The following is a 26,483-nucleotide window of genomic DNA, read 5'->3' on the forward strand; positions in this document are numbered from 1 at the left end:
GCTTCTAAACATTTATTGTCGAAGATGAATTCAGCGTATTTCATTAATAATTCGGTTAAAGGATTAGTTATTTTAGAGAAATCTTTAATGAATCGTCGGTAAAAGCCGGCATGTCCTAAGAAGCTTCGTATTTGCCTCACAGTTTTCGGAGGTTGAAGGTTTTCGATTACTTCTATTTTGGCTTTGTCTACTTCAATTCCTCTATTTGATATGATGTGTGCTAAAACAATTCCTTCTTGTACCATAAAGTGACATTTTTCCCAATTAAGTACTAGGTTTACCTTTACACATCGTTCCAGAACTCTTTCTAGGTTTTCAAGACATTCTTCGAAACTTTGCCCGCATACGGAAAAGTCATCCATAAAAACTTCCATGATGTTTTCGAGAAAATCGGCGAATATCGCCATCATGCACCTTTGGAAAGTTGCAGGAGCATTGCACAAGCCAAACGGCATTCGTCGATAAGCGAAGGTACCAAAAGGACATGTGAACATTGTTTTTTCTTGGTCATCAGGATGGATCGGTATTTGAAAGAAACCTGAGTAACCGTCCAGATAGCAGAAATGAGAATGCTTGGCTAGTCGTTCTAACATCTGGTCTATGAATGGTAAAGGAAAATGATCTTTTCGGGTCGCTTTGTTTAGCTTTCTGTAGTCAATGCACATTCTCCATCCCGATTCAATTTGTTTGGTTATAGTTTCTCCTTTTTCATTTTCGATCACTGTTATACCTCCTTTCTTTGGTACTACGTGTACAGGACTAACCCATTTGCTATTGGATATAGGATATATGATACCTTCCTCTAATAACTTCGTTACTTCCTTCTTCACTACCTCACTCATGATCGGGTTTAGTCTCCTCTGATGTTCCCTAGAAGTCTTACAGTCTTCTTCTAGCATGATGCGGTGCATACAAATAGAAGGACTTATCCCTTTAAGATCGGTGATGTTGTATCCTAATGCGGTTGGATATTTTCTTAAGATATGTAGGAGTTTTTCGGTTTCAAGTTTTCCTAGGTCTGCATTGACTATTACTGGTCGTTCAAGTTCTAGGTCTAGGAATTCATATCTCAGATTTTTGGGAAGTGTTTTCAGGTCGAGGGTTGGTTTCTTAAGGCATTGCGTAGGGTTTGATGTTATTGCTAAACATTGGTTCAGTTTATCTTTTACACGATAGTCGGATAAATCGTCATTTTCGAATTATGTTTCTTTTATGCATTCATCAATGATATCCATGAAGTAACATGTGTCTTCTATTGCCGGTGCTTTCAAAAATTTGGAAAGAATAAACTCAATTTTCTCTTCTCCTACTTCGAAAGTGAGTCGTCCTCGTTTTACGTCTATGATAGCACCGGCGGTTGCTAAGAAGGATCTTCCCAATATAATGGGGGTAACTTCATCTTCTCTTATGTCCATAATTATAAAATCTGTGGGGATGTAGAATTGACCTATGCGCACGGGAACATTTTCAAGAATTCCTACGGGATATCTAACGGAACGATCTGCTAATTGCACAGACATTTTAGTTGGTCTTAATTCTCCCATTTCAAGTTTCTTGCATATGGACAAGGGCATAACACTGATACCGGCTCCTAAATCACATAAAGCTTTATCTATGACAAATTTTCCTATATGACAGGGTATAGAAAAACTACCAGGATCTTTAAGTTTAGGAGGCATATTTTGGATTATTGCGCTACACTCAGCAGTGAGTGTAACAGTTTCGTTATCTTCAAGTTTCCTTTTATTAGATAAAATTTCTTTTAAGAACTTAGCATATGAGGGCATCTATGTAATAGCTTCTGTAAAAGGAATTGTGACGTTTAATTGTTTCAGTAAGTCAACAAATTTTTTAAATTGGCCCGCATCTTTGGTTTTAATTAGCCTTTGAGGATAAGGGATAGGTGGTTTGTAAGGCGGTAGAGGTACATAAGGTTCTTTTTTCTCTACGGTTTCCTTATTACACTCTTCCTTTTCCTTAGGTTTACCTTCTTCCTCAGTTGACTTTTTAGAGTTTTAGTTCTCAATCCTTGGGTCAGATGGTCCTTCTACCTCTGTACCACTTCGTAATATAATTGCATGAGCGTGGCCTTTCGGATTAGGTTGGGGCTGTCTAGGAAATGTACTTGTGAGATTTGTGTTTCCAGCATTTTGTTATGGGTAGCCAGGGCATCTACTTTACTTGCTAGTTCTTTAATCTGTTCGCTAATGTGTACATTCTGGTTTAAGAACTCTTTATTGGTTTGCTGTTGAGAAGCTATGAAGTTCTCCATCATGATTTCCAAGTTGGATTTCCTAGGAACGTTATTGTTAGGTGTAGATGGGGTCGGCTTTTGATATCCAAGAGGTATAGCTGGAGCTTGACTTGGTGCGTATAAAGCGTTGTTACTTTTATATGAAAAATTAGGATGGTTCTTCCAGTTTGAGTTATAAGTATTCGAGTAAGGATTTCCTTGAGCATAGTTCACCTGCTCTGTTTGAATTCCTGTTAGGAGTTGACAATCTGTAGGAGTGTGACCTTGAATTCCACAGACTTCACAATTTTGAGTTACGGCAACCACGGTGGCTGGAGGTGATACATTTAAACTTTCAATTTTTTGGGCAAGAGCATCCACTTTTGCATTAACATGATCAAGGCTACTTATCTCGTACATGCCCCCTTTTGTTTGAGGTTTTTCTACCATTGTTCGGTCGCTTCCCCACTGATAATGATTTTGGGCCATGCTCTCGATAAGTTGATAAGCGTCGGTGTAAGGTTTGTCCATAAGCGCACCACCGGCGGCGGCGTCTATTGTTAACCTTGTGTTGTACAAGAGACCATTGTAGAAGGTGTGAATTACTAACCAGTCCTCTAAACCATGGTGTGGACAAAGTCTCATCATGTCCTTGTATCTTTCCCATGCTTCGAAAAGAGACTCGTTATCTTTTTGCTTAAATCCATTTATCTGGGCTCTCAACATAGCTATTTTGCTTGGAGGAAAATATCGGGCAAGAAAGACTTTCTTCAACTCATTCCATGTGGTGACTGAGTTGGAAGGAAGAGACTGAAGCCATCTTCTAGCTTTATCTCTTAACGAGAAAGGAAAAAGACGAAGTCGAATTGCCTCTGAAGTGACACCATTAGCTTTAACAGTGTCAGCGTATTGGACAAATACGGATAAATGAAGGTTTGGATCCTCGGTAGGATTTCCAGAAAATTGATTTTGTTGCACTGCCTGCAACAGCGAAGGTTTAAGTTCGAAGTTGTTCGCTTCGATTGCGGGTGGAGCAATACTCGAATGCGGCTCATCCTGCGATGGAGCAACGTAATCTCGAAGAGCACGAGCTGGTTCGGCCATCGCTGGTATCGTCGAAGGAAGGAGATTTTTGAGATCAGGAATTTCGATTGGACGAAGATTGTTTCTAACACGATACTCCCGAATTCGTCGTAATAATCAGAGATATCGTTCAACTTCGTTGATTCGTAAGTAGTACGACTCGCCTTGTGAGCGAGTGTGTGGCATACAAATCAACGAAAAGGAAAAAAATAAAAATTTCCTTAGTCTCTACAGCGTAACAGAAGAGTTACGATATCGACTAAATAAAAGTCCCCGGCAACGGCGCCAAAAACTTGATCGCGACTTTATGAGTCTATTGGGGTACTAAGTGCAAGTGCACAGTCTAATCGCGTAGTTTTAAAAGATATCGATCCCACAGGGACTTAATGAATCGATCTACCGTTTTTCTAGGGTTACTGCGTAAAGCTAAGGCGGATGATACTTTAATGATTAGGGGGAAAAATAAAACTAAGTTTGGGTCTAGATAAAATATCAAATAATATGGATATCAGTATGTAGTTCGTCGTAATTAGGGAATCAAATCTTCGTTGGTCTTTTTCTTAATTTTAAAATAAGTCTTTTCAGTAGACACTATTAATTAAAAGTCTTTTCCTCAAACTCTCGCTCTGTTGAATTAGACTATGACTTTATATTTTAACGTACACACTCACTATTTCGTCAAATCTAAAGTCACTTTTGAAAATAATAGAATCTATAAAAACTCTTTTTGAGAAAATACTACCCGTTTAAACGCCCTCGTCTCAAACTCTCGCTCTGTTAACTTAGACTATATGATTAAACTTAAATGCTTAACTCTCGTCCTCACATTTAACTTTTAAAAATAATTTTTGAAAATGATTAGAATTTAATTAACCTTAAAAATTGCTTTCGCCCTGATTTAAAGTTAATGTTCAATTTACACTGTCCAGTTAAAAACTCAAACCGTCGTTCTATTGATTTTAACTTCTGTATGTCTTTTACTCTCGTACAAAAACCTTGGTATTAACTTTGTAAATTGAGACCAGAAAAAGAGTGACTATATTTTGAAATAAATTTAAACCAACTCCATTTTGATTCCTTTATTCCGCTTACTTTACATACCGATATCTAAATTAATTAGCCAGACATGCTAAACATGCATAAACAATAATCATGCTTAAATACGGCCATATCAAACAAACAATATATATAAACAGCGGAACAAAACATATGTAAATCAAAACAATAAATCAATTAATTAATGAACCTGGAAAGATACTAGAAATCTGGATTTTATCTCTAACTTCGATGCTCGAACACTCCACCACAAGCCGGTTGGATTTGTTCTTCACAATTCTCAATCAGATAGGAAAGTAAAAACAAGGAAATAAAATACTATGATCTGACGTAAGGTTAGATCCAGTAAAAATTACACAATAGTTTCCGCTGTAGCAACTATCGTGAGAAAAATAAATTGAATGCTTCGGAAATTAAACTAGAAAAGAAAAGAAAATAAAAATTGTTTGAAGACTTAGAGTGCTGGAAAATTATAAGGCTGGAAAAAAATATTGCACGGAGAAGAGAGCGAGAGCCATTTTGCTTTTGTCAGGTCTATTTATATTCACCCTTCAAAATAACCGTTTCCTTCAAAGTATCTTCCGTAGGGTTCCAAAGCGTCAACGAGTGCAGGAGGAAATTTAGGGGAAACTGTCCACTCTGTTACGCACGTCAAGCCTAAAATATAGGATGAAATGTGTGACGTCCGTCACACTATGTGTTACGGTCGTAACACAAGGTTTTGGGGCGTGATGCTCAGCAGGTGAGTGTGGAGGTCGTGACAGCCATTTCCTTTGTTCCAAACGTGGGATGGGCTTTGGTGCTTCAGCTTGCTGCTTTTCCTAGAAAATCTTCTTTTTGCACCCCTTTTCTTTCTTTTTCACACGTGCTTTAAATAATGATATCTGAAATAAATAATAAGAAAATACCGAGTAATATCGAATAATATAAAATAAATTGAATCAAATAACGATATAATTTAATTAAATCAAGTCTAAAAATGTGATATAGTTTCATGTTATCAGATCTCCCAATCAAGATCGGACCAAGTGATTTCCAGATTACCTTCCAGGTTATGGATATTCACCATCTTATAGTTGTCTCCTAGGTAGACCATGGATTCACGAGGCAGGCGCCGTGACGTCCACCCTACACCAGAAATTGAAATTCGTGAAAAACAAGAAACTGGTAGTGGTAGGGGGAGAAAGGGCTCTCCTGGTTAGCCATTTGTCTTCCTTCTCATATATAGATGCTGAGGTTGAAATTGGAACTCCTTTTCAAGATTTATCTATAGCTGAGCCTATTGAGAAGAGAACTCCTTCATTTGCTTCCTACAAAGATGCAAAGTTGGCCATTGAGCGTGGTGCAACCACTGGTTTAGGAAAAATGATTGAGTTAGAAGACAACGAGTCCCGGGCTGGCATAGGTTTTTCTTCTGGTACTTTCAACAAGCAAGGGTTATTCAAGAGTGGAGGTTTCATCCACACTGGTCTAGATGAGGAGGCTCCTGCCGTTTTAGAAGAAGATACAAAGGATTCTGGCAATTTCATCATCCCTGGAGGGGTCTGCAACAATTGGGTCGCTGTGGATATTCCTACAATTATCCATAAGCCAACGTAATAATCACTTTGTTTAAAAACCCTTCTCCCATGCCAAAAGAAGGAGTGATGATATTGATGGCGCATAAGTACAATGATATTTTCATTCAAAAAATTCATGTTAAATATTTGTTTTTCCAATTATTTTCCCTTTTTGCTTTTTGCATGAAATTGGTGATCACATAAAACCCTAAAAAAATAGAATAAAATCGATCTTTTTCATATGCATAATGATTTGCCTTGTTTGAATTCTAAAGCTTTTCATATCCAAAAATCATTATGCAAGTTGATTTCTAAATCCATTGAACATAATGACCCAACACCATCTCCCAATTTTGAATTCCCTGTATTTGAGGCAGAGGAAGATGATGTTGAAGAGATTCCTGATGAGATCACCCGGCTACTTGAGCATGAAGAGAAGATCATTCAGCCGCATCTTGAGAATCTGGAAACAGTCAACTTGGGGTCTGAAGATTGTGTGCGAGAGGTAAAGATTTGGGCACTTCTGGAAGAATCTGTTAAGAAGGGGTTGATTGAATTGCTACGAGAATATGTTGACGTCTTTGCATGGTCATATGAAGACATGCCTGGTCTAGATACTGAAATTGTGTAACATTTCCTACCTTTAAAGCCTGAGTGCGTGCCTGTGAAGCAGAAGCTCAGAAGAACTCATCCTGATATGGCAGTGAAGATCAAAGAGGAAGTTCAGAAGCAAATCGATGCGAGGTTTCTGGTGACTTCTATATATCCTCAATGGGTGGCCAATATTGTGCCCGTGCCTAAGAAAGATGGAAAAGTCTGGATGTGTGTGGACTAAGACTTGAATAAAGCTAGTCCGAAAGATGATTTCCCTCTACCACATATTGATATGTTGGTAGACAATACAGCTAAATTCAAAGTCTTCTCGTTTATGGATGGATTTTCCGGATATAATCAGATTAAAATGGCACCCGAGGATATGGAGAAGATAACATTCATCACACCTTGGGGAACATTCTGTTATCGAGTGATGCCCTTCGGTTTGAAGAATGCCGGACCCACGTATCAACGAGCTATGACCACCTTGTTTCATGATATGATGCACAAGGAGATTGAGGTATATGTTGACGATATGATTGCTAAGTCAAGAACGAAAGTTGAACATGTAGAGCATTTGTTGAAGCTTTTCCAGCGTTTGAAATATAAGCTTCGTCTGAATCCCAACAAGTGTACATTTGGAGTCCGTTCTGGCAAGTTATTGGGCTTCATTGTTAGTGAAAGAGGTATTGAGGTTGATCCTGCAAAGGTCAAAGCAATACAAGAGATGCCTGCGCCCAAAACTGAGAAGCAAGTCTGAGGTTTTCTTGGCCGCTTGAATTATATCTTCAGATTCATATCCCACATGACTGCCACATGTGCGCCTATATTCAAGCTCCTCCAGAAAGATCAGTCCCATGATTGGATCGAGGATTGCCAGAAAGCTTTCGACAATATTAAAGAGTATCTGTCTGAACCTCCGATTCTATCTCCGCCTGTAGAGGGAAGACCTTTGATCATGTATCTGACTGTTCTTGAAGACTCGATGGGTTGTGTCCTTGGTCAGCAAGACGAATCAGGGAAGAAGGAGTATGCTATTTACTACCTGAGTAAGAAGTTCACTGATTGTGAGTCTCGATACTCAATGCTTGAAAAGACATGCTGTGCTTTGGCTTGGGCTGCTAAGCGCTTACGCCAGTATATGATAAATCATACGACTTAGTTGATATCCAGAATGGATCCAATCAAGTACATCTTCGAGAAGCCTGCTTTAACAGGGAGAATTTCCCGTTGGCAGATGTTGTTATCTGAGTATGATATTGAGTATCGAGCTTAGAAGGCTATTAAAGGTAGTATCTTGGCTGACCATTTGGCACATCAGCCTATTGAAGATTATCAGTCAGTTCAGTATGACTTCCCGGATGAGGAAATTCTGTATTTGAAAGTGAAAGATTGCGATGAGCCTACACTTGATGAAGGGCCAGAGTCGGGTTCCAGATGGAGTATGGTGTTTGATGGCGCTGTAAATCAGTATGGAAATGGTATTGGGGCCGTGATTATTACTCCTCAGGGCACACATATTCCTTTTACAACAAGGCTAACTTTCAAGTGCACGAATAATATGGCTGAGTATGAGGCCTGTATTATGGGATTGGAGGAATGCATTGACCTTAGAATCAAGCATCTTGATGTATATGGTGATTCGGCCCTCGTTGTTAATCAGATTAAGGGTGAGTGGGAAACGAATCAGCCTGGCCTCATTCCATATAGAGACTATGCGAGGAGGATTTCAACGTTCTTTACTGAGGTTGACTTCCATCATATTTCTCGAGATGAGAATCGGATGGCAGATGCTCTTGCTACGCTTGCTTCAATGATTATGGTTAAATTGTGGAATGAAGTCCCCAATATCGCCGTGATGCGCTTGGATAGACCAGATCATGTATTTGCAGTAGAAGAAGTAAAAGATAATAAGCCGTGGTATTATGATATCAAGTGTTTCCTTCAGAGCCAGATTTACCCGCATGGGGCATCTGTAAAAGATAGGAAAACTTTGAGGAGATTATCTGGCAGTTTCTACCTCAATGGTGATGTGCTTTACAAAAGAAATTTTGACATGGTTCTGCTCAGATGCGTGGATAGACACGAAGCAGACCTGTTGATGACTGAGGTCCATGAGGGTTCATTTGGTACTCATTCCAATGGACATGCCATGGCTAGAAAGATGTTGAGAGCAGGCTACTATTGGCTGACAATGGAGTCTGACTGCTGCAAATTTGTGAAGAAATGCCACAAGTGTCAGATTTATGCTGATAAGATTCATATTCCCCCGACACTTTTGAATGTGATCTCATCACCATGGCCTTTCTCCATGTGGGGAATTGACATGATTGGCATGATAGAGCCGAAAGCGTCCAATGGACACAGATTTATTCTCGTAGCAATTGATTACTTCACCAAGTGGGTTGAAGCGGCGTCGTATGCAAATGTGACCAGGCAGGTGGTCGTGAAGTTTATCAAGAATCAACTCATATGACGATATGGTGTTCCAGATAAGATCATTACTAATAATGGATCTAACTTGAATAACAAGATGTTGAAAGAGCTGTGTAGTGAATTCAAGATTGCACATCATAATTCTTCTGCGTACAGACCCAAGATGAATGGGGTTGTTGAAGCTGCTAACAAGAATGTCAAGAAAATTATCCAGAAGATGGTTGTTACGTATAAAGATTGGCATGAGATGTTTCCATTCGCTTTGCATGGCTATCGTACATCTGTCCGCACTTCAACAGGGGCAACCCCTTTCTCTCTTGTTTATGGCATGGAGGCGGTACTCCCAGTAGAGGTGGAGATCCCATCAATGAGAGTCTTGATGGAGGCCAAGTTGACTGATGCTGAATGGGTTCAGAGTCGTTATGACCAGCTGAACTTGATAGAAGAAAAGAGATTGACTGCCATGTGCCATGGTCAGTTATATCAACAGAGAATGAAGAAAGCTTTTGATAAGAAGGTCAAGCCTCGTGTGTTCCGAGAAGGTGACCTTGTGCTCAAGAAAGTCTTGTCTTTCGCGCCCGATTCCAGGGGCAAGTGGACTCCAAACTATGAGGATCCGTATGTTGTTAAGAGAGCCTTTTCAGGCGGTGCTTTGATACTTACAACTATGGATGGGGAGGATTTCACTCTTCCTGTGAATTCAGATGCAGTCAAGAAATACTTCGCCTAAAAAAATAAAAACTGAATAGCTCGCTAAGTTGAAAACCCGAAAGGGCGGCTTAGGCAAAAATGAGCGTCTCGGTGGATTGAAAACCCGAAAGGGCGATCCAGGAAAAGTTAGAGACACAAAAAATATATAATAATGATATATGTATCCCGCTAGATTGAGTACCTCATCCTGGGGCAATCTAGGCAAAAATTAGGGATTTGGCAAGTAACTGCATCCTGACAAGACTTTGTTCTACAACTGTCGTCCGTCAGAAATCCTTGCTCATTATCAGCCAAAGCTTCAAATACATCTGATTCAGAATTGGTGGAGAAATGGTCATTATGTTCAATGTAGCCCTTTTCCAATATATATCACCAATTTCAAATTTGTAAAGATCTATGGAGTCTTGCCATTCGCAGACTACCATTCTATCAAATAAATTTGAGCCTTTTATCCAATTATTGACACTCTTATCTGTTTCTATTCAACAAATGTTTTGCATGTTTTGATTAAGAAAATATCATTGTTTTAAACAATCAAATTTTTTATAATTTGTTTTTAAACAAAGTGAACATTCACAATGACGAAAGGATACTTAGGAGATCCTTAGTGCTCTCCCAAGGGTGGTACGATCCCCCAACAGGGTAAGATTTTTGTCCATATTCCTGGCATGATTGTATCTCCTCCCTTCAGCAGAGTAGAAATCTTTCTTCCTCAGCAGCTTGGATCTCTTTGGGCAAGAGTGGTATTTGATGGTTGATCCCGATAAATCCTTTATCTCCTCGGATAGATTCCCCAGTAGAGTTGTTGGTATGGTGGACCTTGTCTGTGATAACTCTCGTCCCCAGCTGGAATGATTGATGATTCATCCCTTGTAGAGTTCTTTGCTTCCTGGTATCTCTGATCCCCAACAGATTGGATACTCTCCGGTGAACTTGGCTTTCTCTCTTGAGATGTAGTACCGGGTGGTTGATTCTTGGACCTGGTTGTGTTAAATATGTCTGTCTGTCAGCATACATCATACATAAACCACGCATATTCATGCATAATTATAACATTCAGATATTCATGTTGCATTCTTTGCCATATATCGTTGTTTGCTGTCTCCTCCTATTTGGTGATATATTTCCCCAAGCAGATGTGTGTGTCTGATCTCTCCATATAGAGCCAACTCCATAAGCAGAAAGCGTCTATCCTTTCTTCCATATTCCCCACCGGGTTATATCCTCGTGGATGTTGATTTTTTTTATTCCTTCCCAACACATATACTGGGATGGTTTTCCCCATTGAGTTATATCATCACCGGGACAAGTCTTGATTTGGTGTGCCTATCTAGTTTGATCCTAGATCGGTCTCTTGAGACTCTTTTCCTGTTTCCCCGTGGTAAATGAATAATTATTCAATAATTAGTAATTATTATCCCTGGCGGAGTCTGTGTTTCTCTACCCTCATACCGGTAGTTGTAAACCCTATTTCTTCCCTTTTTGCAGAGTAACTATTTTTGCTCATCTTTAATTGGTGACAGTTATCTTCATCCCGTACTCGATGATGATATCCCCTCATCTGCTTGGATAATTGCCCTGATTACGCAATTTATCCCCAGCGGGTTATCTCTCGTCTACCTTGTTGTTGTTGGTAACGATTGTTCCTCCCCTGAATTGGTCATCATTATATACCTAGTTTCGGTATCCCGATGTCTTTCCTTTTCGGTCGATTTATCCTTTATTAACCAAGTAATCGGTTGTGGGTAATCGCCCATGCGAGTATATTATCTATGTTCTGACGGTAATAGATAGTATATCTCATGCACTCTCGGGTCTGAAGCCTTTTGTTCTTCCCCAGTTGAGTAAGATTCGTATCCCCTTTACGGAGTCGAATATCCATCCTGTAATTGAGTTTGCTTTTAGCCCTCTTTTGGATGATGAGTGTTTTGGGAATATTCCCCAATTCACACCTTGGTTGGTCACCTATTATATGCCCAGTAACCGGTATCCCTGGTGTTCCTTCCTCTTTGCTCCCTATTATGACTTTTTGTCCCCTGTGGAGTCAGGATCCCTGAGTTGAAGTATACCTTTTAGGTTTTCCTCAGACGTTTTGAAGTTTTGATATCTCTCACCATTATACCGGTCTTGGATATTCATCTCTTCCTGAGCATGTTGTATCTCTCACCCTCATACCTAGCGTTCAGATCACATGTCTCCTTGAGCTTATTCCCCAGTAATCGGTAATACCCCGTCCCGCTGCTTCCCCAGGAGTGTCCTTGTGGACATCCCCAGCGAAGTCCCTTAGTGGATTGTTTTCATCCGGATTTTATCCGAAGTATCCACTGTGGATAGTTTTTTGCTGTATTGGCATATTCCCCAATACATGCATCTTCGAGTCAGCTCGAGTCTTTCCATTGGATCTTTTCCCTTTGGAATTCTGTTCCCCACGCTTTGAGTCGTGACCTGCTCGCGCATTTTTTATCCCTTTTCTATCCCCAGGAGAGTCCCCAGGGTCTTGGTCCCATGGAGTGAATTGCTCATATGGATTATCAGTGGCTTCTGATTTCTTTGCTTTTGTGGACACATATCTCCACAGAGTGCTACCATTTTTCATACCTACATTTGCATCTTGAGGTCTCTTAGGGACCAAAATTCATCTCTTTGTTATTATTTAATCCCATTCTACCCCGTCGAGACGAAGATTTTAACCTTCACTTCTCCGGCTAGAATGACCTTAAACAGGGGCATCTATAAGACCCCAATTTTGACCCTAAGATCCCTCATGGCATCATAACATTGCATTTGCATTGCCTCAAGGATCTTTAGCATCTTGGTTCCCTTTGCCTTTGGGTGGGACTCCTTGTGATTGGTTTGAGATCACCAAGCATGCTTGAATTATACATCATTGTTTCTCTTACTTTTGTTTACTAACCAAAAGCCCAAAAATGTGTCACTAACATCTTTTGTTTGAAGCTTGAGTATCATCCAAGACACTTTGTGGGTTCTATTTAGATGATCAATCAACACAAGGGAATGGCTTGAGATACTTCCAACAGGTTCAAATAGGGTCTATTCGTCAGTCAAAACGTTAATCTTGAAGGAGCAAAAGTTTGTTCATGAGCTGTCATGCTCGCTAGGCGAGCAGAATGGGTCGCCTAGCGAGTCCCAAGAAAAGCCACCAGAATCACCTACGCTCAGAGGAATTTCTTAAACTGTAATGCCCGCTAGGTGAAGCCCACGTGTTAAAAAAAAAAGAACGAAAAACGAAAAAAAAAAGAACGAAAAACGAAAAAAAAAACAAAAAAAAACAAAAAAATGAAAAATAAATTAATAATAATAATAATAAAAAATAAATAAAGAAATAAATAAAATATAACAGAAAATTTTTGGACTTGGGCCTCTCTCATTTGAGCCCACAGGTCCACAAAAATCAGGTTATAAATTCAGAGTTTCAGTGAAACAAAAGGAAATTCTATTCCTATTACCCTAGCAGGGAAAAAGATAGTGAGAGAAGAGCTAACAGAGTTCAGAGCAACCTCCAGAGACTGAAGGGAACTCATCGGCAAAGAACCAATTCCCTCTAATATAAACCCTCAGATTGCTTTGCAAACCCAACCGGGCAATTCAATTTCATTCGATCTCTCCAGTCAGGTTTGCCTTATTCCCATTACTTTATGCTTTAAATTTGAATGCTCTGAATGTATGAGGTATTATGGGTGAATTTGATACCCTTCTGATGCATGTGTTTGCCAAGAGGTTTAGGCCTCCTACCCTTGGTCACTTTTTGTGAGCTTTTTGTGAATTTTAATGGCATGATTCATGTGGTTACATTTTGATTTGGGGGCAACTCTTGATTACCCTATCTTGTTTCTCTAACCTGTTTGTTGAGTTTTGTTTTGTGAGGGCTCATATGACTCTTACAGAGATGTCTTGCCTGGTGTTCCACTTTATTTGTGGGATACCACCTGGAGGTTTATTCCGATTACCTGTACTAACTCACTTTCTTTGATGGTGCTAGCTTGAGAGATCTCTGGGTTTCTTATCTCTTTAATTTCTGTTACTTCGGATCTTTATCCGTACGGTAGATCTCTCGATCCCTTTACTTTTCCCGCATGTTACCGATTTCTTAGGTTTCGTATAGCCTCTCGTGGAATGTCATTTAAGGTAGCGCGGTTCCTTCATCTAGGACTGCCCTTTTGCATGAGCATCCCTAAACACCCCAAACTCATTGATTTTTCTTCTCCTAAGAACACGTTATCTCCTTCTACTACAGGCGAGTAAGTCTCCAAAGGTCGAGCATCCGGTAGATTGTGTAGTAACATCGTTCACCCCAAAACACAACCCTTACCCCCGTAGTTGGTCGAACTATGTTTTGCTCTGATTTTCATCCCAGATGAGATACGTAGGCATAAGACGCGATGTCTTAGCGAGCACACTCCTCTTTAACCCATAGGTAGCGAGCACATTCCTTCCTTTAGTAAGTAGTACATTAGATAAACATACATGCTTTTCTCATCCCATCAGTCATGTTTGCACAAATAAATTTTCAAAAAAAAACAACAACCTTTGCAACAAATGTGAAAAGGGCTCCCTAGGAGTACCTAGGATGCTTTGGGTGCCTAATACCTTCCTATTGCATAACCAACCCCCTTACCGAGATCTCTGACATGTTTACTAGTTTTTGATTCGATAAAAATTTTAGGTTTTTGTTCGCTTTCTAACCATTCCTTTGGATAATTAGAGGTGCGGTGGCGACTCGACTTGTATGATTTACCTTGGATTTAGTCAATATCTCTAATGGTAACGAATACCCCGCTACAGCAGTTACCGCGGCGACGATTGGAGATGTTGTTTGAGTAGCGGCGAAGGTGGAGGGCGCGCGGCTGGTGGTTTGTGGTGTTTGATGGTTGAAGGTAATGGAGGAAGTATGTGGTGATCGTTGATTTGTGATGGAACGGTGGGATGTGGATTCGGAAAAGAGATTTCCGGTAGAGTGTGTTGACGTTGTTTTTTCCAGGAGGGAGAAGAGAGACTGTGAGCTAGAGGGAAGAGATATAGAGTACTGAGTTAGATCTGTGAGTGACGTTGAGAGATTTATTTCTTTTTCTTTTCTCTTTTTTAATATTATTTTTGTTACCATTGGAAGAAGAGAGAGAGAGAGTTTTTTTTTAATTTTATTTATTTTCAGATTTTTTTTAATAATAATATTAATTAAATTCTAATTTTGATCGGATAAACTAGGATAAGTGTGGATTGCTTAACATAGACCATTGATTAATTTGAACCGATGGCTTGGATTGAATCAAAGAAACACACCAAGAAACACACACTATTTAAATAAATCAAAATGCATATAATGCCCTTTTTTAGATGATTTAATCGATTTAAAACAATTTACATCAATTGAATCAAATAAAATTCACAACTTTTTACATAATCATGATAAAATTAAAATAATAACATGGAAAATTCTATTTATTTAATCTGACTATTTTGACGAAACAACAAAATTAAAACGACTAAAAATGAATAAAAGTCGGGCAAAAATTTGCTCGAAAAATTAAATCGGATGTATGAAAATGATCAGTGCTAAATATACTTATTGAAAAAATACAGCGTTTCTTGAAATTTTGAAATAAATTTTCATCGGTTAAAAGGCTCAGGCGGGTCAAAATGCAACTGAAACAGCCGCTGAAAAAATACAAAGAGCACGCCAAGTTAAACTACATGTACCGTAGATTAATAATACTGGCGTCTATGATTTTAATTTCGAAACTCTTTATCTACTGATTCTGTCTGTACTTGAGGAAAGATTCAACCGAGTTGTCTGTATTTTCAATAAATTTATTCTGACTGATATTTTAGTTATTATTCATGATGGAATGAAATCGATTTTACAAAAATTTAAATATGCCTGGACAAAATTGGGGTATGACAGCTGCCCCTATTTCATTATCTTGAACTAGAAGGTAAGAATGACAACAATCTTCATACATTCGTAGTGGAAGGTAATTAAATACGAAAAGACCCAAATTTTGTCCCTTGAAATGCAAGGAAGAAATGCAGAAACAAAATGCAATGAGAAATACAGTAAAATTTTTTTTATCAAAAGGTAAAATGAAATAGTCAAGACTCTCTGGGAATTGTCAGAACAGTATCTTGGATGTCATAGTCGAGATATGTTAGTAATGGAGTGACATCCCTAGCTAAATCTCAAGACTTTTCCAGGATGCTAGAGCAGTATCTCTAAAAAGTCTGGCATGAGACTCTTCATATTGATGAAACAGCATCTCAACAGTAAAAATGAGATTCTCTGTATCGAGTCGAAGCAGCATCTTATATGATAGAATTAAGATATTCCGAACAAGGGAATGATACCTTAATTGAATTTAAGACTCTCCAAGGATACTTAGAGCAGTATATCTAAAAAATATGAAATGAGACTCTTCATATTGATGAAGCAGTATCTAAAATAGTAAAAATGAGATTCTCTATATTGAGTCGAAGAAGCATCTTATATGATAGAATTAAGATATTCCGAACAAGGGAATGATACCTTAATTGAATCTTAGACTCTCCGAGGATACTTAGAGAAGTATCTCTAAAAAATCTGAAATGAGACTCTTCATATTGATGAAGTAGTATCTCAAATAGTAAAAATGAGATTCTCTGTATCGAGTCGAAGCAACATCTTATATGATAGAATTGAGATATTCCGAACAAGGGAATGATACCTTAATTGAATTTAAGACTCTCCGAGGATACTTAGAGCAGTATCTCTAGAAATCTGAAATGAGATTCTCCATATTGATGAAGCAGTATCTCAAGCAGCAAAAATGAGACTCTCTGTATCGAGTCGAAGCAGCATCTTATATGATAGAATTAAGATATTCCAACAAGGGAATGATACCTTAACCGAAACTAAGACTCTTCGAGGATACTTAGAGCAGTACCTCTAAAAATCTGAAATGAGACTCTTGATATTGATGAAGTAGTATCTCAAACAGTAAAAACGAGATTCTCTGTATCGAGTCGAAGCAGCATCTCATATGATAGAATTAAGATATTCCAAATAAGGGAATGATACCTTAATTGAATCTAAGACTCTCCGAGGATACTTAGAGCAGTATCTCTAGAAAACAAATGAGATTCTTTAAATTGATGAAGCAGTATCTCAAACAGAGAAATGAGATTCTTCAGATAAATGAAGCAGTATCTCAAAAATTCATCTGTTGGGGGGATTTTTAAGAAAAGACTCCTTTTGAGGGAGACATACTGGAAATGCTCTGCAGGGGAAAAGCTCATAAGAGACTTTTTAGGGGAACCTCTACTTGGGGAGCAATGATTGTAAAGAAAAATGCTGGAAATATCATTTTTAATCATAAAGTTGAACAATGATTTGTTGAGAAATAATTCTACGAGCACATGCAGGGAAATAACTTTATTTGGAAACGAGGAATATCCAAGATATACATGATTGACCTTGGATCCTGATATTTTAGTGTGATTTTTGTATGATGTTCCACTTTAGGTGGAAATACTATGCATGGGAGGATGCATGAGACGTATGCAGTATGCAATTGCTGGGGGTATTTGGTTGTGCATGTAGGAATGCGAATGATTTTTGTTTAGTTGAAATTCCCATTTTGTGGGAGTGTTATGCATGAGTATGCTGATAATTGATAATACTGTGTTTTTTTTTTTGAATTTTCTGTTTGGTAGGAAAACCATGTATGGATGATTCGTGTGATGCATGTGGGAATGCAACTGGGTAATTGGATGTTTTTGTAGGGTTTTATTCTTGACTGCCAATGAGGTTGGACTTTAAATGGGAACTGCCAGATGAGAACTGGTGAAGGAGATTGAACTTCCAGATGAGGACAACACTTGAAGGATATGTTACCAGACGCGAACTGGAGAAAATAATTGAAATGTCAGACGGGACTGAATTTGTTTTTGTTTGTCAGACAGGAACTGATTTTTAAAGTAGGCTACCAGACGAGAACTGGTGAAAATAATTGACTACCAGACGAGAACTAGTATCGAAATAGGTGACCTACCAGATGAGAACTGGTATTAAGAGATAATTTACCAGACGAGAACTGGTATTTGGCAAATGATTTGTCGTACAAGAGCTGATTTTTGATATAGTTTGCCAGACGGGAACTGGACTTTGGAATAAGTTGCCATACGAGAATTAGACTTTGAAATAAATTGCTAGACGGGAACTGGGCTTTGAAAAGAATTTCCAGACGGGAACTGGGTTTTGAAATAAATTGCCAGACGGGAACTGGGCTTTCAAAAAGGTTGCCAGACGGAAACTGGGCTTTGAAATAAATTGCCAGACGGGAACTGGACTTTGAAATAAATTTCCAAGCGAGAACTGGACTTTGTAATAAATTGCCAGACGGGAACTGGGCTTTGAAATAATTTTCCAAACTAGAATTGGACTTTGGCGTCAGATTTTGGGTTTCAAGGCTTTTTGATGTCAGGTTCATGTTATGGGTTATGCCTGATAAATGATATGATATGCATGGCTTTATGCTAGAGCAAAGCAACATGACTAATGCATGATGATGATTTATGTAATGATTGGAAGGTTTCCAAAATGCCCCTGCGCGAGTATTGGAAGAGAAGGTTTTTTTTGCAGAAAGGCTTTTATCTGTCAAAAGGTTATTTTATGGGGTGATAGCGTGATTCCCCGACACTCATCTTGAACTCTATAGTTGATGACGTGTGAAAAAGCTTTCCCTTGAACAGCTTGAAGTCATGGAGAGGACTCGCTCCTGTATGGCTCATCTTGCCCCAATGTGATGGGTCTATGCAAAATGTTTACCTCAAAAGGATTTTGAAAGCAATTGTACCATAATTTCAAGATGGATTGCCCCAGAATTTTGATCCATGAAAGGATTTATCCTTGGTTAACCGACTCTTGGAGTGGTTGAATTTTCTGTGCTCTTGAGGTAGCTTGCCCCGGTATGAGCGTTGAAGCGACTTAACTCACCCTAACTGAATATTGAAGGGGTCTGCCCCTGGCCACCAGAACCTCTAGGTTATATGCCCCTAGTTAATAGAGTCCTGAGATGATTTGCTCTAGATCAACTGATTCTTGAAATGATTTGCACATTTGTTAACATATGTTGGAGACTGTTTAAGACTGACCAATTCTTTGAGTAATTTTCCTATGATCAACTTGATGTTTTGGGTGGCATGCACCTGATTCGTGGGTTGTGAGGTAGTCTTGATTCAGGTTAGCACCAACGAATGTCCAAGTTCCTCTAATTGTTCCTTATTGTTGGAATTTCCCTGACTTCAAGTACTGTCTTGTAGTTAAAATTGCTTGTTCAGAAATGGTAATTTTAATGCGATACTCATGCAAGTTTTGAAAAGAATTTATTTAAATGATGTGATAATGTGTGACGAGTGAACCATTTTAATCCAAACGCAATGATGATTTAACAATGCAAAGGATACAACAAGAAGATTGTACCAAAGTAAAAGATTAGCAAATTTTTAGGAGTCAGTTTACGCAACCTTGATGTAGTATGCTTTCGGAATAAACCCTACTTCAATGAGGTCTTTTAAGGGTTGTAACGTGGCTTGGTTCATGGTTATTGAAACAAAAGGATATAAGGCTCAAAGTTTATTTAAACCCACCCCTTCTTCATGATGATCTCCAATCCTACGTTCAATTAATTCGACACACACTTACTCTTACGAGATTTCAGCAGTGTAAGATCTTTTGAAATGACAGACACTTTATTTCGCTCTTCATGGATATTGGTGACCCTTTGATTCTTGATATGGTGGTAACTAAATCTTGTTTTTATTTTGTTGAGGATTTTCGTGACCTCCTTTGATTTTTGTTTTGATCCCTAACTTTTGCATGGACCACTTTTTGAAGCTTTAGTCCATCGGGATTGCCCCGGTTTTTGCCTAAGTCTCCTTTTGGGGTATCGACTTAGCAGGCTTTTCTTTGATTCTTTTTTTTTTTTGAAAATTTGTGACTGCCAAGTCAATGGTCATTCGGAGAACAACCAACATAACTTTTGGATTTTGCAAGGTTCCTTCGACACTTCAGGATGTGCATGAAGAATATCATGTGGTTGATCCTCAGACAGGATATTTCGTCTTGTAATCTGAATGTGTAGTTAGATTAACTGAACACTACCCTACCCCAGGTTTAATGTAAGGTTTTTTTAGATCCGAAAGAAACTCCTACTTCTAGGCTCGAAGTGGTTGACTAGGGATTAAATCCTTATCTCTCCAGTGTTTGGGGATTTGAAGCAATGCATGTACATCATCAGTAGGATTTTATTCGAAAGCATACAATCAGCAATTATGGGTATCTTGTTTTCGTCATCCTCCCTCAAATCTTTGCTAAAACAAAAGTTATGGTAAAGAAAAGTGAATGGGAGTAACACTGATGTATTTTTATTTTTGATATAAGAGAAGAAAAATGAGCGAATACGAGATAATTAATTCAAAACATGCATCATTACTTTATCAATATTACCATTAAAAACAAACAATGTTTAAACACAAGCAGCTTTTAACAATCAAAGAAACTACAAATGCAAAAATAGAAACAAATCAGTCCAACGATTGCCAGTGTTGAGAATGTCTTCCTGTCTGAATTACTGGCATTAGGAGATACTATATGAAATCTTTGAACTCATTCTGACGAGAGGTTAACGTGCACCAACGGGCTTCCTTCTGAAAAGGATATGTACCTTTTGTCGATCAATTGTTGCACTTTAGCCTTGAAAGCATTGCAGTCTTCAGTTGAATGCCCTATTGTTCCGACATGATATCCACATTGCACACTAGGATCATATCCAGGTGGGTATGGTTCTGACAATGCCCTGAGAGGCTTGGGCTTCACTAGCGAGCTTTGAATCAGACATGGCAAAAGTTGACTGTATGACATAGGGATTGGATCGAGAGGAGCATTCCTTCTTTCCAGATTGTTTTGAGGCCTATGCTGGTTCAGATGCTGATTCTGATATCCTTGACCACGAGATCTTTGATTTGTATGAGGAACAATCCATGGTTACTTGAATGGTGCTCTAGGCCTTGCCGGTTGCCTATAAGGATAACATGGTGTTGGAAATTGTGATTGCTAAGAAGGTGAAGAAACATAAGGTATGGCTGGTGCATCGTGAGAATACCCAACATTTGCCATGCCTGCATTTATTTCATCATCCTCTTCCTTTTGGGAATCGCTAAGGGATTCTGTCTCGCTAGCTTGGTTGCTCGAGGCACCTGGATTCTTCCACTTTTTAGGGCACTCTCGAAGCGTTAATTGTCACCAAGTGAGCGAAGTCTGATGCTGCGCTGCTAATCATCCTTTCGAAGTATGGACGTTATAGGGTGTCCCTGAATAATTCCATCAATTCTTTGTCTAAGAGTGGTGGCTCAATGCAAGCCGCTAACTCTCTCCATCTTTGGGCATACCCTCTGAAGGATTCATTGCTCTCTTTAGATAAGGCTCTCAGCTGCATGCGATCAGGAGCTTTGTCCAAATTATATTTGTAGTGCTTCAAGAAGTCGTTATCTAGGTCTAACCATGATTGAATGTGACTTCTTTCTAACTTCATGTACCAACTCAACGATGCCCCGGTCAAACTGTCCTGAAAATAGTGAATCATTAGCTTATCATCGTGGGCATGAGATGCCATTTTTCGACAAAACATCACCAAATGGTGCTTTAGACAGCCATCCCCTTTGTACTTCTCAAATTCCGGTACTTTGAATTTTGGGGGTATAACCAGGTCAGGTACCAAAGACATGCCTAAGGCATTAAGTTCAACCGTATCTTGCCTTTCTATGGCCTTGAGTCTTTTCTCTAGCACGCAACATCTTTTAGAAATCTCATCATCATGTGGTTGTTCAGCATAAACCGCTAGGCTTGTTCCATGGGAATCTGGCATGGAGAATGCAAAACTGTGATACTCAACAACATCATGGCGTGAGGAATCTTGAACAACATGATGTTCTTGTACAATAGAGTTATCAACTGGGGTCCGCACATGCTGAGATTGGGTAGGACCATTTACTGGAGCTGGAATAACATTCTCTACGATTGCAGTCTGCTGAATGTTGTCCTCCCTCTTTTCTAAAGCTATCATAGCCTCCACAAGTTGGTCTATCTGGTTTTTCATCGAGTCAACATCTCCTCTTAATGCAATGTGATTTTGCTCCAATGGATCCATGGTTTTTCAAGAGCTACTTCAAGTCTGATATGAGTGTCGCGAATTCAACTGCGGGTTATGGACGAAGGATTGATGAGTTTTCTTTGGTATTTTTTGTGAAAGATGATATGAAATGTATGATGATGAATGTAAATGCAATGATATGCGTATGAACGTAGTGACATGTTTAGGATCACAGGTTCAAGGTGTTCTCAGATGAATCAGAATAACAGGTAAATGACAGGTATCTCTGATTAATGGAACCCCATGGGTAGGCTCTACAATTGGTAGGTTCCCAGAGTCATGGATATGTCATGAGGACGTCACTGCCTTGACGAAGACTCGTCGGACAATAGTATCCTTAAGAAGAACTCGTCTAGGTGAGGTCTGTAACACCCCGATAATAATAAAATAATTATTTGAATTGAGTTAATAATTTAATTATTAATTTAATTAAATAATTGGAAATTTTATTATTATTATTATTTTTTTGAATTATTATTATTTTGGAATAATAATTATTATTTGGAAAATATATATATGTTGGAATTAAGGAAAAAGTCCCATTGGGAGTAAAAACATTTCACGTGAAAACAGAGAAAATCGTGAAAAGGGAAAAGGGCAGAGAAGAGGAGAAAGGAGCTGAAGAGCAAAGGTTGAAGAACGGAAAGGCTTGAAGCTCAAAGATTCGCCGGATTGTTAAGGTAAGGGGGGTTTATCGTCGATTAATGGGTATTTTGGGATAATATGTCATGGGTAGTGATAAGCCGTTAATTTGACCCTAATTGGGAATTGTAAATGTTGAAATGTTGTTGGATGAACTGTGCTGAAAGTTGAAATTAAATCGGTATTTGTGTGAGTAATGTTTTCCCGATCGTATAGCTGTTTACGGAATCAGAATCGGAGGTCCGGAAGTCCTCCAACGGCGGAATTCTGCAGTCTGCCGTGTGTTAGCGCAGGAATTGTTGTTTGGTCTGCGTTAACCGGTTAACCCAGGGTGTTAACCGGTTAACACTGTATTGAAATGTGAAAATATTGAGTTTTGCCTGCGTTAACCGGTTAACCCAGGGCGTTAACCGGTTAACGCTGTTGCGTTTTGCCAGAAAGTGAGTTTTGCCTGCGTTAACCGGTTAACCCAGGGCGTTAACCGGTTAACACTGTTGCAGAGTGAAAAATTATTGTTTTTAAATGTGGTGTACCTAATTGAGGGTTGGCATATGTTGCCTATGGTGTAATAGGGATAAATTCCCGCTGTTTTGAGCAGTATATGCAATATTGAAATGTACTAATATTGTGGTTGTTGTTTGGCATAATCTGACATGCTTATGTGATGAATGATTGATGATGTATAATGATGTACATGATGCTGTGAATGTATATATTATGCATGTATGTGTGAATGGACTGTTGTATGGTTCAGAGTGTGAGCATATGTTTATTCTTGAATTATTGTTGATGTTGCATTGCTAGATGATTAGCATGCATGGCATAGCCTTCGGGGCTGTAGCTAATTCCCATAGTGAGGAATTAGTGAGTGAACCATTGTGGGTTGTTGTTGATGTTTGCATACTAGATGATTAGTGTGCATAGTCTAGCCTTCGGGGCTGTAGCTAATTCCCATGGTGAGGAATTAGTGAGTGAGTCACTAGGTCTCAAATGAGTGGGACTAGTGAGCTTAGTAGCCGTATCTGGAGGGATCGGTGAGCTTGAATTATATGTTCAAGAATAGTCGGTACCGCATGTGTAGAGTCTCATTGCATAAAAATATGTATGGCGTATAATATGAATGGATGTGTTCCAATATTATACGTGTGTTGTGTTGTTGTTAAGTATGATTTGAGATTTTACTGATATTGTATATTAATGTTGAGTATGATGTTTAAGCCAATGAGCTATTACTGAATGTGTATTGCAATTAGGGTGATTGATGTGTTAATTACTTGGCATTACATGTTGTTTTATAATGCTTATTATATTGATTGAGGAACTCACCCTTACAACTATTTTTCAGGTAACGAGAAATGAGTTGAGTAGAAGCAAATGCTTGGAGTCTAGTGTAGTCTCCCTAGTGGGTCATGCTCTGATAGATGTAACATCGGGCGGGAACACTTTGATTATTATTGTTGTTGTTGTTGAACTAAATTACATGTGATGTTACATGTTTTGCATGATTGAGTTGATCTCTATCCGCTGCGTAATTGTGCAAATACTTTATATTTAAATTAAATAAAAGAGCATGATTGTTATATTGTTTAAATGGTGTGGAATGTTTGTGTGACACCCTTGGTGCACTATTACTCTGATTATATGTTTATTATTTTAATAAAGTTTTGGGGTATTTTAGAAGGGTGTTACATTAGTGGTATCAGAGCATAGTCGGTCGTGTCGAGTCGTAATTATTCTGTTTTCCCTGTACGGGATAGGTGTTGTGTAACCCTATCAGTACTTATTGTTTTAGTTTGTTGGGTTTTCAGAATAGAGATGGCTGGAAGAGGCAGAGATGATGCTGCGATTGCTGAGGCTCTGGGTATGCTGGCTGGAGTACTTGGAGGGAATCCAAATGTTGTAGGAATGGGAGCTGCTCGTCAACTGAGTGAGTTCCAGAAGAACAATCCTCCAATGTTCAAGGGAGCATACGATCCAGATGGTGCTCAGAAGTGGTTGAAGGAGATCGAGAGGATCTTCAGAGTAACTGAGTGTGCTGATAACCAGAAGGTCAGGTTCGGTACACATATGCTGTCAGAGGAAGCTGATGATTGGTGGGTTGCTACCCGCACTGAGTTGGAATCTGTTGGGAATACTGAGATCACTTGGGCTGTGTTCAGGGAAAGGTTCCTGAGAAAGTATTTTCCAGAAGATGTCAGAGGAAAGAAAGAGATAGAGTTTTTGGAATTGAAGCAGGGTAACAGGTCGGTTACTGAGTATGCTGCGAAGTTCACCGAGCTGTCAAAGTACTATACTCCCTATAATGAGGCTGCTGGAGAATTTTCGAAATGTGTGAAGTTTGAGAACGGGTTGCGTCCTGAGATCAAACAAGCTATTGGATATCAGAGGATCAGGGTGTTTTCTGACTTGGTTGACTGTTGCAGAATTTTTGAACAGGATTCCAAGGCTAGAGCAGAGAGTTATCAGCAGAGGGTTGATAGGAAGGGTAAGAATCAGATGGATCGTGGAAAACCGTATGCAGCTGGCAAAGGTTTTCAGAAGCAGAGTGGGATGAAGAGGCCTAGTGGGGGGGACTCTAGTGCTCCTGCTAAGTGTTATAGATGTGGTCGGGCTGGACATCGTGTTCATGAGTGTACCAGTGCTGAGATGAAGTGTTTCAAGTGTGGGAAAGGTGGTCACTTGGCTGCAGAGTGCCGATTGAAGACTGTAACTTGTTTCAACTGTGGAGAGTTGGGTCATATCAGTCCCCAGTGTCCTAAGCCGAAGAAGGAGAATCAGTCAGGAGGCAAGGTTTTTGCTCTATCAGGTTCTGAGACTTCTGCAGATGATCGTTTGATCAGAGGTACGTGTTATATTAATGGCTTTCCTCTTATAGCTATTATTGACACAGGTGCTACTCATTCTTTTATATCTGTGGATTGTGCTGTGAAGCTTAAGTTAGAGATATCTGAGATGCGTGGAAGTATGGTGATTGATACTCCTGCAAAGGGTTCAGTGACTACTACTTCGGTTTGTTTGAGTTGTCCTTTGAATATTTTTGGTAGAGATTTTGGGATAGACCTTGTGTGTCTTCCATTAGTGCAGATTGACGTTATCTTGGGTATGAACTGGTTGGTGTTTAACCGAGTTTATATCAACTGTTTTGATAAGACGGTGATATTTCCTGAGATTGAGGAAGGGCAGAGTCTGTTTCTATCAGCCAGGCAGGTGAATGAGGAAGTGGCAGATGGGGCAGAGTTGTTTATGCTGTTGGCAACTTTAGAGGCTAAAGATAAACTGGTGATTCGTGATCTAGCAGTGGTGTGTGACTTTCCTGATGTGTTTCCGGAATAAGTGAATGAGTTACCGCCAGAGCGTGAAGTTGAGTTCTCGATTGAATTGGTACCTGGTACTAGACCGATATCGATGGCTCCGTACCGTATGTCTGCTGTTGAGTTAGCTGAATTGAAAAGTCAGTTGGAAGATTTGTTGGATAAGAAGTTTATTCGTCCAAGTGTGTCACCGTGGGGTGCACCAGTGTTGTTGGTTAAGAAGAAGGAAGGTACTATGAGGTTGTGTGTGGACTACAGGCAACTGAATAAAGTGACGATCAAGAATCGGTATCCTTTGCCGAGGATTGATGATTTGATGGATCAGTTGGTTGGTGCGAGTGTGTTCAGCAAGATAGATTTGAGATCTGGGTATCATCAGATACGTGTGAAAACTGAGGATATTCAGAAGACTGCTTTCAGAACGAGGTATGGACATTATGAGTATTCTGTAATGCCTTTTGGTGTGACTAATGCGCCTGGAGTATTTATGGAGTACATGAATAGGATTTTCCATCCGTACTTGGATCAGTTTGTTGTGGTGTTTATTGATGACATTTTGGTGTATTCGAAATCTGAAGAAGAGCATGCTGAGCATTTGAGAGTGGTTTTAGGAGTGCTGCGAGAAAAGCAGTTATTTGCTAAACTGTCTAAGTGTGAA

General features: G+C 39.2%; 1 protein-coding gene and 1 non-coding gene across 2 annotated transcripts; one reads left to right on the forward strand and one right to left on the reverse strand.

Moving 5' to 3' along the window:
• Nucleotides 1-2,852: 2,852 nt before the first annotated feature.
• Nucleotides 2,853-2,959, forward strand: LOC127108711 (small nucleolar RNA R71). The gene has a single exon (XR_007796232.1). It is a non-coding gene; the product is annotated as a small nucleolar RNA R71 (small nucleolar RNA).
• Nucleotides 2,960-21,020: 18,061 nt separating this feature from the next.
• On the reverse strand, nt 21,021-21,869 carry LOC127102469 (uncharacterized). Its single transcript, XM_051039837.1, has one exon. It carries the CDS (start codon nt 21,867-21,869, stop codon nt 21,021-21,023), a length of 849 nt encoding a protein of 282 aa, XP_050895794.1.
• Between the last annotated feature and the right edge of the window lie 4,614 nt (nt 21,870-26,483).

The sequence above is a fragment of the Lathyrus oleraceus genome, chromosome 7 (genome assembly GCF_024323335.1).
Source record: "Lathyrus oleraceus cultivar Zhongwan6 chromosome 7, CAAS_Psat_ZW6_1.0, whole genome shotgun sequence".
Taxonomy (NCBI): Eukaryota; Viridiplantae; Streptophyta; class Magnoliopsida; order Fabales; family Fabaceae; genus Lathyrus; species Lathyrus oleraceus.